Source organism: Ceratotherium simum, chromosome 18 (assembly GCF_057802395.1).
Source record: "Ceratotherium simum simum isolate JZ-2026a chromosome 18, ASM5780239v1, whole genome shotgun sequence".
NCBI lineage: Eukaryota > Metazoa > Chordata > Mammalia > Perissodactyla > Rhinocerotidae > Ceratotherium > Ceratotherium simum.
The window spans coordinates 42,151,635-42,168,317 of NC_141917.1; the positions used below are offsets into that span (position 1 = coordinate 42,151,635).

At 37.6% G+C, this 16,683-nt stretch overlaps 1 protein-coding gene across 1 annotated transcript in view; it reads right to left on the minus strand.

The window, feature by feature from the left end:
- Window positions 1-9,649: 9,649 nt before the first annotated feature.
- The window catches only part of DHX29 (DExH-box helicase 29), a 47,611-nt gene continuing 40,577 nt past the window's right edge, over window positions 9,650-16,683 (minus strand). Inside the window, exons 24-27 of the mRNA XM_004422816.3 lie at window positions 14,771-15,073; window positions 13,729-13,860; window positions 12,472-12,568; window positions 9,650-9,944 (exon numbers count right to left, since the gene is read on the minus strand). Of these exons, the coding sequence (XP_004422873.1) occupies window positions 9,889-9,944; window positions 12,472-12,568; window positions 13,729-13,860; window positions 14,771-15,073 (588 nt within the window). The 3' untranslated portion in view covers window positions 9,650-9,888. The remainder of the gene's footprint in view (window positions 9,945-12,471; window positions 12,569-13,728; window positions 13,861-14,770; window positions 15,074-16,683) is intronic.

The following is a 16,683-nucleotide window of genomic DNA, read 5'->3' on the forward strand; positions in this document are numbered from 1 at the left end:
TGCACCGCTCGTCAAGCCATGCTGTGGCAGGCATCCCACATATAAAATAGAGGAAGATGGGTACAGATGTTAGCTCAGGGCCAATCTTCCTCAGCCAGAAGAAGAGGATTGGCAATAGGTGTTAGCTCAGGGCTGATCTTCCTCACACACACACACACACACACACACACACACACACACACAAAACACATTGCTGCTTGTTGGCTGTGTGGGGAACTTAAGGTGGATGACTCTGAGATTGCACAGTCAGTCGACACCCTCAGCGTTGTCAGATAGGATTATGTGGCTTTGTTCTTACTTAGGGGTAGCATTCTACGGGTGTGTGAAGACCACAGGTAACCTGTGATCACACAGAACTAGATGCTTCTCTGAGAATATTTTGTAAATTCATGCTAACCTTTCCTTGTTCCTAATGTGTTTCTAGCCTTCTCAACGTCCTATATTTTGTCCAGCTTATCTCTACCTTTTCCCAAACTGGATCCATTCCGTTAGCTCTTTGCTGTGTACTTTTTGGGCCCTTGATTCTATTGAGAGTAACAGTCCAGTACCAGGACTCTACGTCTTCTCTCCCAAACCTGCTCTACACATAACCATCCTTAAATTTTCTCTTTGTTTCACGCCTCACACCCAAGCCATTAGCAAATCCTACCAGCAATATCTTCTAGAATCACGGTTTTTCACCATGTCCAGGGCTACCACCAGCATCCCAGCCACCATTATCTCTGATTGCAGTAGCCTCCTAAAGAGTCTCCCAGTTTCTCCCTTGTCCCCTGCCATTTATTTTCTTTTTTTTTTTTATTTATTTATTTTTTATTTTTTTCCCCCCCAAAGCCCCAGTAGATAGTTGTATGTCATAGCTGCACATCCTTCTAGTTGCTGTATGTGGGACTCGGCCTCAGGATGGACGGAGAAGTGGTGCCTCGATGCGCACCCGGGATCCGAACCCGGGCCACCAGCATTGCAGCGCGCACACTTAACCACCAAGACACAGGGCCGGCCCTTGCCATTTATTTTCTACACAACGGCCTGTACGATCCTTCTAAAATACAAGTCAGACTATTTTACTCTTTTGTTCAGAACCCACCAATGGCTCCTCATTTCAATTAAAAGCCAAAGTCCTGTAGATCTTAAAAGTTCTCATCTCGAGGAAGAAAAAAAAAAAGAAAGAAAAAGAAAAAAACTGTAACCATGTGCGGTGATGGATGTTAACTAGACTTAGTGTGGTGATCATTTCACAATATATGCAAATATCAAATCATTGTGTTGTACGCCTGACACTAATATAATGTTATATGTCAATTAGATTTCAATTTTTAACAAAACCTGAAGTCCTTATGATGGCATACAAGACCCCATGTGACCTGGCCACTCTGTCCCTTGCTCTCTCTATTCCAGCCACACTGGCTGCCCTGCAAATCCTTGACTATGCCAGCCCATTTCTTGCACTGCTAGTTTCCTGTACTCAGAATTCTCTTCACCAGTGTCTTCATGGCTGGTTCCCTCACCTTTTCAAGGCTTTTCTCTGTCATCATCTCAGGGAGGCTGCCCTGAGCACTCTCAAGTTGAAATCTCTCCTCCCTCCTCCCCACTGCAGCACTCCCTCTCTTCTCTGCTTTTCCCCTTCGTACTTATCATCTGGCATGCTGTTGATTTTACTTGTTTATTATGTGTCTCCTGTCACCAAAATTCATGAAGGAAGAGATTTTTTCAGGTTTTTTTCACTGCTCTATGGCCAATACCCATCACAGTGTATGGAAATGCTCCATAAGTATGCTGAATGAACACATGATGGTTCGGCGCCCAGCACTGTGTAGGCATTCAGTAAGTGTTGATTGACAGAATGGTAAATTAGTTGCTTTCTGACCAGTCTTCTTGCCTGTTTTCTCACTTTAATCCATCCTTTACCACTGTAACTTATTCTCTCTTAAAATGACACAAATAATACATAAATGCAAAAACCATATAGAGTAAAACACACAAATTCACCCTGTTAAAGTATAGGATTCAGTGGTTTTTAGCCTATTCACAGAGTTGTGCAACAATCATCACAATCTAATTTGAGAACATTTTCATCACCCCAGAGAGAAACCCCATTCCCATTAGCAGTCACTCCACATTCCTCTTTCTGCCCAGCCCCTGGAAACCACTAATTACTTTGTTACTATGAATTTGCCTGTTCTGGGCATTTCATATAAATAGAATCATATAATATATGGCTGTTTGTGACTGGGTTCTTTCACTTAGCGTGTTTTCAAGTTTCATCCATGTTGTAGCATGCATCAGTACTTCAATCCCTTTTTATGGCCAAATAATATTCCATTGTATTGATAAAATGTATTGATTCATTGTATTGATGCCATTGTATTAATACAATGTGTGAATACATTTTTCATCCATTCATCAGTTGATAGACATATGGATTATTTCTACTTTTTGGCTATTGTGAATAATGCTGCTGTGAATATACATGTACAGGTTTTTATGTGGACATATGTTTTTATTTTTCTTGGGTATATAGTTAGAAGTGGAATTGCTGCTGGGTCATATGGTAACTCTTTGTTTAACTTTTTTTCTTTTTTTTTTTTTTTTGCTGAGGAAGATTAGCCCTGACATCTGTGCCAATCTTTCTAAACTTTATATGTGGGTTGCCACCACAGCATGGCTGACAAGTGGTGTAGGTCCATGCCAGGGATCCAAACGCATGAACCTGAGCCACTAAAGTGGAGCATGCCAAACTTAACCACTACACCACAGGGCTGGCCCCAGTTACTTTTTGAGGAACTGCCAAACTGTTTCCAAAGTGGCTGTACCATTTTACATTCCCCCAGGTATGAGGATTCCAATTTCTCCAAATTCTCACCAACACTTGTTATTGTCTGTCTTTTTAGCCATCTTAGTAGTGGTGGTAAGGTATCTTACTATGGTTTTGATTTGCATTTCCCTAATTACTAGCAATATTGAGCATCTTTTCACATGCTTACTGGCCATTTGTGTGTCTTCTTTGGAGAAATATCTATTCAAATTCTTTGCCTGTTTTTTTTTTTATTGTGGTAAAAAAACATGAGATCTACCCTCTTAATAAATTTTCAAGTGTACATACAGTATTAACTATAAGCACAATGTTGGACAGCAGATCTCTAGAACTTTTTCATCTTGGGTTACTGAACCTCTGTACCATTGAACAGCAATTCCTCATTGCCCCTTCCTCCCAGCCCCTGGCAACCACCATTCTACTTTCTGTTTCTACGAGTTTGTCTATTTTGGATACCTCATATAAGTGGAATCATGCAGTATGTGTCCTTCTGTGACTGTCTTATTTCATCTAGCATAATGTCCTTAGTGTTCATTCATGTTGTCACATATTGCAGAACTTTCTTTTTTAAGGCTGAATAATATTCCATTGGATGCACATACCACATATTCTTTATTTACTCATCTGTCAGTGGACATGTAGGTCGTTTCTACTTCTTGGCTATTGTGAATAATGCTTCAATGAACACAAGAGTGCAAATATCTCTTCAAGATCTGGATTCAATTCTTTTGGATAAATATCTGGAAGTGGGAATGATGAATCATATGGTGGTTTTATTTTTAATTTTTTGAGGACACTCCATACTGTTTTCCATAGCAATAGCACCATTTTACATTCCCACCCGCAGTGCACAAAGGTTCCATTTTCTCCACATCCTTGCTAACACATTATTTTCTTTCTTTTTTTTTTTTTTTTAATAATGTCAATCCTAACAGATGTGGGGTGGTATTTCATTGTGGTTTTGATTTGCATTTCCCTGATGATAAATAATGTTGAGCATCTTTATCTATACCTGTTGGCCATTTATATGTCGTCTTTGGAGAAATGTCTGTTCAGTTTCTCTGCCCATTTTTTAATCAGTTATTTGTTTTTTTGCTATTGAGTTGGTGGAGTTCCTTATATATTTTGGATATTAACCCTTTATCAGATATATGGTTTGCAAATATTTTCTCCCATTCCGTAAGTTGCCTTTTCACTCTGTTGATTGTTTCTTTTGCTATGCAGAAACTTTTTAATTTGACTTAGTCCACTAACTATTTTTGCTTTTGTTGCCTGTGCTTTTGGTGTCCTATCCAAAAAATCCTTACCAACACCACTCTTATGAAGCTTTTCCCCTAGTTTTTTTCTAGGAGGTTTACAGTTTCAGGTCTTACACTTAAGTGTTTAATCCATTTTGAATTGACTTTTGTGTATGGTGTAAGATAAAGGTTCAATTTCATTCTTTTGCATTTGGATATACAGTTTTTTCAATACTATTTGTTGAAGAGACTGTCATTTCCCCACTGTTTAGCCATGGCGCCCTTGTTGAAGATCATTTGACCATACATGTGTGGGTTTATTTCTGGGCTCTCCATTCTGTTCATTGCTCTGATTGTCTGTCTTTATGCCAGTACCACACTGTTTTGATTACTGTAGTTTTGTAATGTTTTGAAATCAGGAAGTGCAAGGCCTTTTGCTTTGTTCTTTCTCATGATTGTTTTCGCTATTCAAGGTCCTTTGTGGTTTCATATACGTTTTAAAATTGTCTTCTCTGGGCTGGCACCGTGGCTTAGCAGTTAGGTGAACGCACTCCGGTGCTGGCGGCCCGGGTTCGGATCCCGGGCGTGAACCGACGCACTGCTTCTCCGGCCATGCTGAGGCCACGTCGCACATACAACAGCTAGAAGGATGTTCAGCTATGACATACAACTATCTACTGGACCTTTGGGGGAAAAAATAAATAAATAAAATTAAAAAAAAAAAGTAAAATAAAATAAAATTGTTTTCTCTATTTCTGTAAAAAAATGCCATTGGGATTGTGTTTAATCTGTAGATCACTTTGGGTAGTATAGACATTTTAACAATATTAAGCCTTCCAATCCGTGAACATGGATGTCTTTCCGTTTGTGTCGTTTTTACTTTCTTTCTGCGAAGTTTTGTAGTTTTTAGTGTACAAGTCTTTTGCCTCCTTGGTTAAGTTTATTCCTAAGTATATTCTTTTTGATGCTATTGTAAATGAGATTTTCTTAATTTCCATTTTGGATTGTTTCTTGTTAATGTATATAAATGCAACTGGTTTTTGTATCCTGCAACTCTGCTGAATTTATTAGTTCTAACAGTTTTTTGTGGAATCTTTAGGGTTTTCTACTATAAGATCATGTCATCTGCAAACAATTTTACTCCTTCCTTTTTAATTTGGATAACTTTTCTTTCTTTTTCTTGCCTAATTGCTCTGGCTAGGACTTCCAGTACTATGTTGAATAGAAGTGGTGAAAGGGGATATCCTTCTCCTGTTCCTGATCTTAGAGGAAAAGCTTTCAGTTTTTCATTGTTGAGCATGATATTGACTGTGGGATTTTCATATATGATCTTTATTATGTTGAGGTAATTTCCTTCTATTTCTAGTTTGCTCATTTTTTAATTGGGTTATTTGTCCTTTTATTATTGAGTTGTACGAGTTCTTTATACATTCTAGATACAAGTCCCTTATCAGAGATATGATTTGCAAATATTTTCTCCCATTTCGTGGGTTGTCTTTTTACTTTCTTGATGGTGTCCTTTCAAGGACAAATGTTTTTAGCTTTTATGTTTAGCTCTATGATCCACTTTTAGTTAATTTTTGTATATAGTGTGAGGTAAGGGTCCAAATCATTCTTCTGCGTGTCCAGTTGTCCCAACACCATTTGTCGAAAAGACTGTTCTTTCCCCACTGAATGGTCTTGGCCCACTTATGGAAATCAGCTGTCTATAGGCAGATGGGTTTATTTCTAAACTCTTGATTCTAGTCCATAGATCTATATGCCAGTTTATCCTTATGCCAGTACACTGCTCAGATTATTTTTGGCCTTTTTGTTTTCCTTATTAGCTGAGTGACCTAGAAAATTTAGCTTCTTAGTGTCAATTTCCTCATTTGTAAATTGGAAACATATTACCCATCTCCCCTCGGCATTGTCTTGAGGACTAAACAAGAATATAATAGGGCTCTTAGTTCAGTGTTTATCCCATAATGCTCAATTTTAAAAAATTTAATGGAAATCTGCTTTCCCTTGATAATATTTCCTTTCTTTCTGGCTAATCCTTCCAGTAAAGGCTGTTCCTTCTGTTTGTAAATGTCTTATGGGTAAGAATTGATTTAGTGAGAAGAGGTGGGCATATTCGTGTACCACTACCAGAATTTAACAACTTCTTACCTGAAGAGCATGCCATTTTCTCATATGACCCTCTCATTACCTTTTGCCATTGTATATTAAGCTCCAGGGCACCTTCCTGCTTTCCTCAATGACTGTAGCACCTGGCTTGGTCTTCTCCATCCTTTTCCTGCATCCACGCTGAAGAACCAACATGCTGGCCATCCTGTTTCTGGACCTATCTTCAGTGATCCTCATCTCCATTTTGCTATCTACCGGTGGGGAAACCCTTTGGGTTTATTTATTATTGGAACAATTACATCTCAGATTTTAAATTCTGAAATTCTCTTCCTTAATCAGCCTCCTTACCTTTCACTTATTCACAATGAATTTGGGATTAGGTCCTGACCTCTAATCCCTCAGCCTCTCCCTGTTTTCCTGGTCCATGGCCTCTGTTCTGGCCCCATATGCCTCTGTGTAGACATTTTTGGTCAACCATTTCAACGATACAGTCTCTCTCTAAGATTTCATGGTCACTTGAATGCAAAAATGCCCACTATCAACTTTATTTGCTCATCTCCTCAAGCCACTAAGCATTGCTGGGGAAAGCCAAAAGCCTTTCCATGTTATCCCCTGTATTCTTCTTTAGTCCTTTATTGGGGTCCCTGCAATGTTAATATTATCCTCACTCTCTGCTGGTTATTTCTATTTTGTCTGCAAATCAGTGAGTCTTCCCATCCTAAAATATCATTCCTCAACCTCTTATGCTTTCTCTGTTTCTTCTCACATCTGTAAAGAGTACTCTTTACTTGGTGTCCCACTTTTTAGTTTGTATTCATTCTCTAAAAATTATGCTTTGTGACTGCGCAGGAAAGAGTTAACATAGCAGGCCTGAGGTTACTATCTTTAGAAGGGCCTGCTTGCAGGTTCGCTCTTGGCTGGAGCCTGGGAACTTGGCTTTTGAAAAGTTCCTTGCTTTTCAGATAACATAGTTTTGCCTGCTTGGGACACTGAATGCCCCCTTTCCTTCTGGGAGTCTGGAATTTTGATAGTTATGGTTTTGGTCTTTGTGCTTACATGACCAGCCCCCAGTAAAATCTTTGGACCCTGAGTCTCAAGTGGGCTTCCCTGGGCAGAAACACTGCACATGTAGGCGGCCTGTGCATAATGTCCTCCAGATTCCAGGTGATATCTTTTTCCTTGCTAATCCTGTTGCATATTCTTTCTCTATAATAAACTATAGCCTCTGAGTCTTGCAAGTCCCAGTGAATCACCAAATGTGTGGGTGGTTGTGGAACCTCTGACAGGGTCCTTCCTTGCCACCCTTAATTCAAACTACTCTCAAAAGGTTGACCTATTCATTAAATGTAATAGTCTTTTCTTCGTCCATAACATTTGTTGACAATACTCTTGCTTCCAGAAACTCTCAGTCCTTGACTTCCATAAGAATGCTCTACTCTGCCCCCTCTTCACACATCATCTATTCGTTCAGCATTTACTGAATGCCTGTAGGTGCCAGGCATTGTGCTCAATATACATTAGTGCGTGAAATGGTCATGGTGCAGCATATGGTCTAGTGGGAAAAGACAGAAAACAGATGGGACACATTGAGAAAAGTACTGTTTTAAGAGTGATTAAAAGGGGACATGCACTTCAGAAGGAAGTGAGGTCAGTGAGGAAGTCAGTAAGGTGGTCTGTGGAGATGGCATTGAAGCAGGATCAAGTCTGTTTGGTCAAGAACCAGAAGCAGTGCATTACAGCAGAGAATAGCGTGTGCAAATGTTTTAAAAGCCACTTGGCCTCATCTAGGATTCAAAATGATCCTGGTGTGGCTGAAGCACTGTGAGAAGTGGGAGAGTGGATAGGAGGTTAGAGGGTAGCAAGGTCCAGAACACTTAGAGCTTTGGAAGTCATGTTTAGAACTTTGTATTTTAAGGGCATTGGGAGGCCAGTAAGGGGTTTAACAGCCAAGCGACAGATATCTCTTAAAAAGATCATTCTTAGGGTTGTAGAGAGAGAGAAGGGATTAAAGGGTAAGAAGGGGAGAGCCTAGTTTGGAGATTACCACATTGACACAGGTGAAAGATGGTGGTGACCTAAGTCTGAGTGATGGCTGAGGAGATGGAAAGAAGTGAATGAACTTAGAAATAAGGAGTTCTGAAAGATTTTTAACCTCACTTATCTTCTATCTGTTCTCTCCTTTGGTAATTATCTCCACTCCCACCTCTTTATCACCTCTGCATGGAAGACTCTAACCCTATGACCCTAATCCTGATGTGCGCCATTTTCACATTTTCAGAGAAATAATGGTTACATTTCAGAAATTTAAATGGTTCTGAAGCTATAATGCCTCTGCCACTTACTATCAGTGTGATCTTGGACAAGTTCACTTTCACTTCTCTGTGCCTCAGTTTCTTCATTTGTAAAATGAGGATAATGCACTACCTACTTCACAGGGTTGTTGTGAAGATTAAATGAGCCAATACACAAAAAATATTTAGGCACCAGCTTGCACACACAAAGTGATCGATCAACATTAGTTGCACCTGCAGGACTCCACAATTTCTCTGTTTCCGTGTGTCACAAGTTGAAGAACCTTCAGCACCCAACCTGGCTCTTCCACCTGACATCTCCATTTCTATTAATAGCACTAGCTCGAGACCCCTAACTGCAGTCACATTTGACTCTTTGCTCTCAATTCCCTTATCACACTGCAAGTAGAAACCTAAAGTTAGAGACTGCCACTAGGTATTATTTTTACTTCCATCTGCATATAAGTGAAAGTTACAGCTTCTTTTATTCATCCATCAACAGATATTGAGTACCTTTTGCGAGTGAAGTAATGGGACTAGGTTCCTACTAAATTCTAATCTTTTACTCTTTAGATACAATTTCTGCCAGTTGGTCTACACAAGACTATATTTGAAGTTCCTCAACAATCTTGATAGGAAATGAAGGGAAAATTCTTCTATGTAATCAAAATGGAGTTTCAAAAGATCCTCAGTAAGTGAAACAAATGAAACCACTGAAAAATATCTAAGCATGTGTTACTGTCTCAAGGTTACCAACCTTACCAACTCAATTATGGGTACAAAAACGGTTCAAGGGCAGTGATATCAAAGCTTAAGATTAAGGAAAATGGTGCAAGCTATCCATCCCAAGGTTGACGGCAGCATTAGCCATTCCTGCCTGTCCTCTAGCACTACAGTTTTATGCTTAGTGAGTGCTACTAAAATAGTGGCATCTATTAACACTGTGTACTTATTTAGGTTTTGATTTTGAATATCAAATATTAAATAACTGACTTCCGAAGCTGTTCCTTTTCATGGAAATTTAATTACAACTGGTTTTGGAGCTCCCTTTCTCTCCTGGGTCAAGAAGGTCTAAACTCTCCAGACGTCAAGGACTGATGGAGAATGAGGCGGGTAAACAGGGAATCACAACACTAAGTTACAGACACTAAAGACAGAGGCCTTGCCTGTAAGGTACACAATGATGAATAAAACATGGATAATACCAAAGAATTTATTGTAAATGTAGTGGCAAATACATTGAGAATAATCATTATTAAAAAGGAACTAGAAAATTACACATGTGTAAAGTATGTGCTTTTTTCCACCACCTTTAAGTTATGGCTAGTACCAACATTTTAAGTACTGAAATACTTAATGGGATGGTCCATTTTCACATAATTTTATGACTGTATCTTCATCTTAATTTTTAAAGTAGGTTTGACCATGAATTTCAGTTTCAATTATTATTCTCCGTTTTTATCAGTTCCGTAATGATCTGTAGAACCTTGTCATCTGAGTGGAAGAAAAAAAACAACACATGAACAAATTCATCACTGGCTAATTTTCCAATGTATACACATGTAAACAACAGGTATACTTCATTAAAAGATTTTCTTAAATTGGAATACAAAACTAACACCAGCAATATTCACTATAAAACTAGAGATGTCTACATAATTTGTTGCCCTATTTTAATTATTGCTATAGTTATACTACACCTGCTTTGACAAATAGTAGGCTAAGACCCTAAGAGATGACATGATTAACTGTTAGTCCTTTATAAAGAATTATTTCTTTAAAAATTCCTTTAAGACAAGGAGTTTCCTGACTTTTTCAGCTGGCTCAAATATACTCAAGGCTCTACTGACTCTTCCATGTTCTTCAGTGTCAGGATTTCCACAGTGTGAGCAAGAACGAAGGAACTGTTAGCAGTTTCTCCATGTTTAGCCCAAAGGAAACAAATTTTAACAGGGAAGTGCTCTTGGAGAGGTGTCAATGGGGAAGTGACAGACCTTTCTACATAACAAAGGCATCAGACACCAATTAATTTAACAAATAGAGCAACAGAGGCTACATTATTTACTAAGGAGGTTTTGTCAACAGCTGCTTCTACTTCTAAACAGTTGCTCAGATATTGTGACTTCCTAAGAATTTCATAACCACTCTTTAGACAGTTGTAATCATCAGGGCTGCAAGACTGAAATTCTGTATTTATATTAGACTTTTCAATAAGAGAATGCTCTGGGGTTTCAATGGTGGCAATGGGGAATTCTGATAACTGGGCCCACGGCCTGACATTCAGGTTCCTGGGGACCATGGCATTATAAAAAAAGAAAAAAAGGGAAAAGAAAGGTCACTTGCTGCAAGGGGAACAATGGCAGGTCTAGAAAGATCCATGATTTTTCATCTGAGGAAGAATAGAGTAAAAGAAAGCAAAAGAGCAAGTTTAGTTACTTCTTTTTCAAAAGCCTGGCATTATATCACAATTTTTCTTATTATAAAGTCCAGAAAGAGAGGATACTAATGTACTTCATCCTCCCTCCCAAGTCAAAAGTATATGCTTCATCTGAGGGTAAGTTCTCTTTCTCTTTTACGGCAAAGAGAAACACTGAAATCATTTTAAAGTTCACTTTTCTTAAAAGTTGAGGTTCAGCCTGTCCTTTATATAATGTAATTCTTTCTAAAGTTGAGTTGTAATGCACAAAGCTCCCTAAGAAATGATCCCACATCTCTTAATATGTCAAGACCTGATCTAAGTTTCCAGCAGTATAGGAAAATTAATACAGTTACATGCTTACACATTCACATTCAGTTATACAAACAGTGTGAGGCTTCAGGCTCCCCAACATGCCTGACTATGAGAATTAACTGGGATACTTGTGAAATACAATCATATCGAACCCACTGATCAATTCTCAACATCATTAGGAAAACTGAATTTAAGTGCTTCCTGATGTGATGCAATGGGAAGAATATAGCACCAACTAGAAAACATTCTTTTCCTAAAAACCTGATTCTAATCAAGCCTTTAGATATAAGTACCAGTTTGTAGGAAATATAGGGAATAGAGAAACATGTTAAATCAAAGCAGGAAGATGCAACCAACCAAATCCTAAATGTGGGAAATTCTACCAGAAAAATAACCCAGTTTATTAAAAATAATTGCATTTAAAAAAGGGGATGGCTGGCCGGCCCCGTGGCTTAGCGGTTAAGTGTGCGCGCTCCGCTGCTGGCGGCCCAGGTTCGGGTCCCGGGCGCGCACCGACACATTGCTTCTCCGGCCATGCTGAGGCCGCGTCCCACATATAGCAACTAGAAGGATACATACATACAACTATCTACTGGGGCTTTGGGGGAAAAATAAATAAATAAATAAAATTAAAAAAATTAAAAAAGGGGATGGTAGTAGAGGGGAAGTGTTATAAATTAAAACAGATTAAAAAATAATAACCCAGCCACAGGCCTCTCCCATAGAGGAGATTCAGCATGTCTGCGGTAGGTCTTTGGACTTTGTGTTTTTAACAACTACCAGGATGATTCTTATGATTTGGCAAGTTTGGGAAACACTCCACCAGACTAACTGGAAACTGACGTGTCCACTGCAAATTTCTGCTGAAAAATAATGTACTTATTTTATACAGACTAATAGGTCTGCATTTGTGAGAATGATAGAGAAAACATGCTGGGAACCTCACAGAAAGTCCCTCATTCTTATTTTTTATAATGACTGTGTTACCAGTTTATGAGTATGCCAATAAGTAGCAAAATTTACAATGCTGTTTTATTATCCTTTTTTCTGTGAAATGGCCAGTTTAGAAGTGAAGCTTAGAAGAGGAAGGAGTAAACTAAAAGAATCTTAAGAGGATAATTAGGTTGTGAATAATGAAGAATTATCTATGAGTCTGATGGAATTCAGCATAAAATAAATTTTATTTAAACAACTTTTAATCACATGGAATTTAAGACTTCAGTGTGCTATAGTGTACTCCAATGTTTAAAAGTATACTGTTTTCTACCTACACTAGAATCAAACACTTACTTTCAAGGGACATCTTAGGATTTTCAAGCTTTTTTCTTAAAACAGAATCAATGAGAACTCTTAGCTGCTTGAAAATGACGGCTATCTTTACAGGGGCCTGTTGAGGAGATGACAAATTGAACAAAGTTAATCCCTGGGAGTGTGAACACGTTTAAATAAATCAAGGTAAGCATGTATACCTTACGATTTGCCTTAGCACATCTTAACTTTAATATAAAACATTATGGGAAAAATATAGGTAAATTATTTCCTGTAGCTAAGCTACACAAACCTCCATTTTCTTGGTAAGTACCCATAAATTTGATATCTCTTTCCAAAATCAACCATTATCCCAATCATTGTTTGTTTTCTTCTCTTATATCAACTCTGTGGGAGTGATGACTGCAGTTTTGGGAACGGAATTTTTTTTTTTAACAGCTTTACTGGGGTATAATTTACAAAACATAAAAATTTACTCATTGTTAAGTGTACAATTCAATGATTTTTAAGTAAATTTATAGTTGTGCAATCATCACCACAATCCAGTTATAGAACATTTCTACCATCCCAGCCTCCTTGTGAGAAGTGCATATATTTTTAAAGTTGCGTTTAAAAGTTACCTCTCCATCTCTAGTCTTAGACAAATAGCTATCACAGTATACCATAGTAGAATGTATTAGATTTGCTTAGCTTAAACTGGTCCATGTTGATGAGACTACAGAGAAATAAACTTATTGCCAGTAGCATTGATTGGTCTAATTTTTCCAGAGAAGAATTCAACAATATGCATTAAAAGCTATCAATCTGTTTGAGTTTTTTTATAGGTAGCACAATGTAGTGGAAGGAGCATGAGTTTGAGGATGAGTTGGTTTTAGCTTTAAATCTTGCTCTACCAATAACAATCCCATGTAATCTAGGAAAGTTATTTAACTTCTCACTAAGCTTAAGTGCCTTACTTATAGAAAGGAAACTATAGAAATTATCTAACAAGGTTGTTAGGGTATTAAATTTGGGATAATCCATGTAAAAGTTAACTGCTAAAGTACCCAACACATGGCAAATTATCATTACTGACAAATGTATTCTGTAATAGCAATATAACTTGATTTTCAAATTTAACAGATTTAAAACCATAGAGACAAGATAAAACAAGGAAGTCTTCTATTTTAAGTCAAATTATAGGAAGAAATTATGCAAACAAATAAAATTTTTAAAAATCTCAATGGTACTGGAAGCAGAAATTTTAATATAATCACTAAGATCAGCTGTAGCATGTACCTGAAAATAGATCCAGCCATCAACAGAAAGAAGACGTTCCCGGTGTTGAACTTCTATATCACCACCAAAAAGTAAAACTGGAAAAGGGGTTATCAGGGTGGTTTCCCTCAAATATACCCGAGCATACCTTATCTGCGTAGGAATAAAGAGAAAAAGGAACTTCTAAAAATATAAGAAATTGATTTATCTGTTTCATGTAAGCATTTCTCTATAATTTGCTACTACATATTTTAAGTCATAAGCTTTGTAAAGCTGCATGTTTACATTCTCTTATACGCATACTTTGCCCATTTTATAATAATCACAATCACCACTTGTGTATTTATACTATGGCATTTGAAACATTCTAATGCTGAATTATATACCTTGAACATAAATGAAACTATGAACAAGCAATTTTATAATGCTAATGCTGTTAAATAATTAATGCAAAAATAAAATTATGATTAAGCTTCAAAGTGGTTTCTAGATCAATGATCAGCTATGACCATTAGTCAGTAATGTCGCATGTTTTACATTTAAGTTTGAATGATATGCTGGGAGTTATTCAAGCCAGTGCGTGAATTATGGATCCTTGTTACTTTAACAAGCTATGATTCAAAAGGTTTACTGTTTTAATTGTAATCTATAAATATTTGCTATTAAATTATCTTAGGTTATACTGTAACTCAACACTGTTGCCATCCCATATTCCGCTTATTTGGAAATGCACATATAACATGTCTTTTTTCCCTTTTGAGACAGCACTTTTGGTGAAATCTCAGGGAACTGATACATTATTAAATAACATCTATTTGCTATAATTGTCTTTAAGTAGAAAAGATGATGATGGAGTAGAAACCTTAATATTTTTCTTTAATTAAATGAAAGAAATAAGGACTTGTTTTCATTGAGAAACTATGTACATCTTGATTTCAAATATGAACAAAAATGAATAACTCAATTTAAGAATTAAATATAATACTGGGTGGGGCATCCTAACGTGTTGAGTGACTTCTAGAATAATGCCCTGAATACTGGAATTTAAGAATAAGCACTTTACCTTCTCCTGGTATAAGAGCCATCCATAAGTTTGCAAATCTCGGTTTACTGAGGACGGATGTACTTGTGCTTTGCCTTGGGCTGTCTCCACAACGCATGCCAATTTTTCTGTAACATCAACTGATTTTGTATAGATTATCTTCCCCACGTTGTCATACAGTCCCGCGGCCAGTACGGCTTTAAGAAGGGCAATTTCTTGGAAGGAAAGGTTCTGTGAGTCTCTGTTTCCTTCCCAGCAATTGGAATTTGTGGATGATGAAAATCCTGCTGCCTTAACCAACTTTATTAACTCCTGCTTTACATCCTAGATTGGTTTATGTTAAAAAGAGACAAGATCATATTAATTAAAATAGAGAAACTGCCAAATAACCTTGTAATTTATATTACTGTTTCCTATCAAAATTCACAGGATGTCAAATTATTATTTAGTTAACTATAGACCAAATTAAATTGGGGAGGGAAAAAAAGATACTGGAAAGTCAAAGATTAAGTAGGCATCTGTTTCTGCTACCCCAAGACTTTAGATGTCATAAAACATAAGAATGTGTAAAATGTGAGAGCAATAAAAATATGCCCGAAGACATTTTCACTCAGTATATTTACTTCAATAGTAGCTCTCCTTTCAACATTTTACTCAGAAGACAGTCCCATAGAGAACAATATTGAGGAAGAATTATAGAGGAATCTTGATCCTAGACTGCAAGTACCGTCTTCATTTGTCTCTGGGAATCTCACCTTAATTTCCTAAAGAACTCTGACAAAGTTTATTAATGGCAACTTCATTTCATCTAAAATCATTGCCTAAAATCTTTTTCTACCTTTAGTAGTGCCAATCAGCTAAAATACTACTGGAAGGATGAGCATTTTTCAAAGTAAACAGGATACAAGTGATTAAAAGGTGACGTTTACATTTAGGATTTCCTTTAGGTGTCTGGTTTGGGGCCTAAGGGACTTTGATTCCAGGGGAGGAAAGACCAAACAGACAGCTGCTATAACACACAGGGTTGGTCAAGAGATGGAAAACCTTCCAGCCCAGGGAAGGTGAAGAAAAGGCTCACAGAAGGAAGGGGTGGGAGGCAACTTGGAGGTTGGGAGGAAGTGGAGTGGAGACAAAGGAGTGTTGATTAGCTCTCCACATCTTGAATTCCATTCAGTTGGCACAGAGGCTGCTGTTTCTTCAATTTATCCCTTTATCTGCTTCAAAAAGGACAAAGTTCATTCCACTTAGAGAAGTCCCTGCTGTCATCAAAGCAGTTATTTTAAATCACAAAAAATAATGGGTCAAATTATATGGGAATAAAATATTTTTCAACCTTTTAAAATATGAGTGCAGAATAGGGGAATTCTGTGACAGATACAGTAAGTTTATTTTCTGAATACTTTTATACCATATCTGTAGTAAATACCATTTCCCATGCAACAAGAACAAAAAGATAGGTGTGGAGGTGGCCTGCTTTTCATGATCACTTTACATTTTAACTACAATTCTACTCTCTCTCCTCCCAGAAATAATTCTGATCCTGAACATCAGTCAAAACCTGAGTGATGGGCAAAGTCATCAGGTTTTCCTTCTAAGAGCAGATTTATAAACCTAGTCACAATCAGCCACAGGGTAGGATGCCCAGGATGCCTTTTCATAACTATCATCCCACAGTGAAACTAAGTAGCTGGCTAATATATAGGAAAATATACAAGAATGTCATTTAAAAGGAATCAGGGCTTTTAGGAAAAATGACTGATTCCAGCCTGGAGTATAAAATGCACAAGATAAGCCTGAACATATTGTCAAACCCAAAACAAGGAAGCTATCAAAGACTGCTGAGGTTACATGAAAAGGAGTCAGGGGAAAGCATGCAGGGGCTCTCAGTAGCCAAAGGGGTCACTGTGAGTCTCAGAAAATGAACATCCACAGAG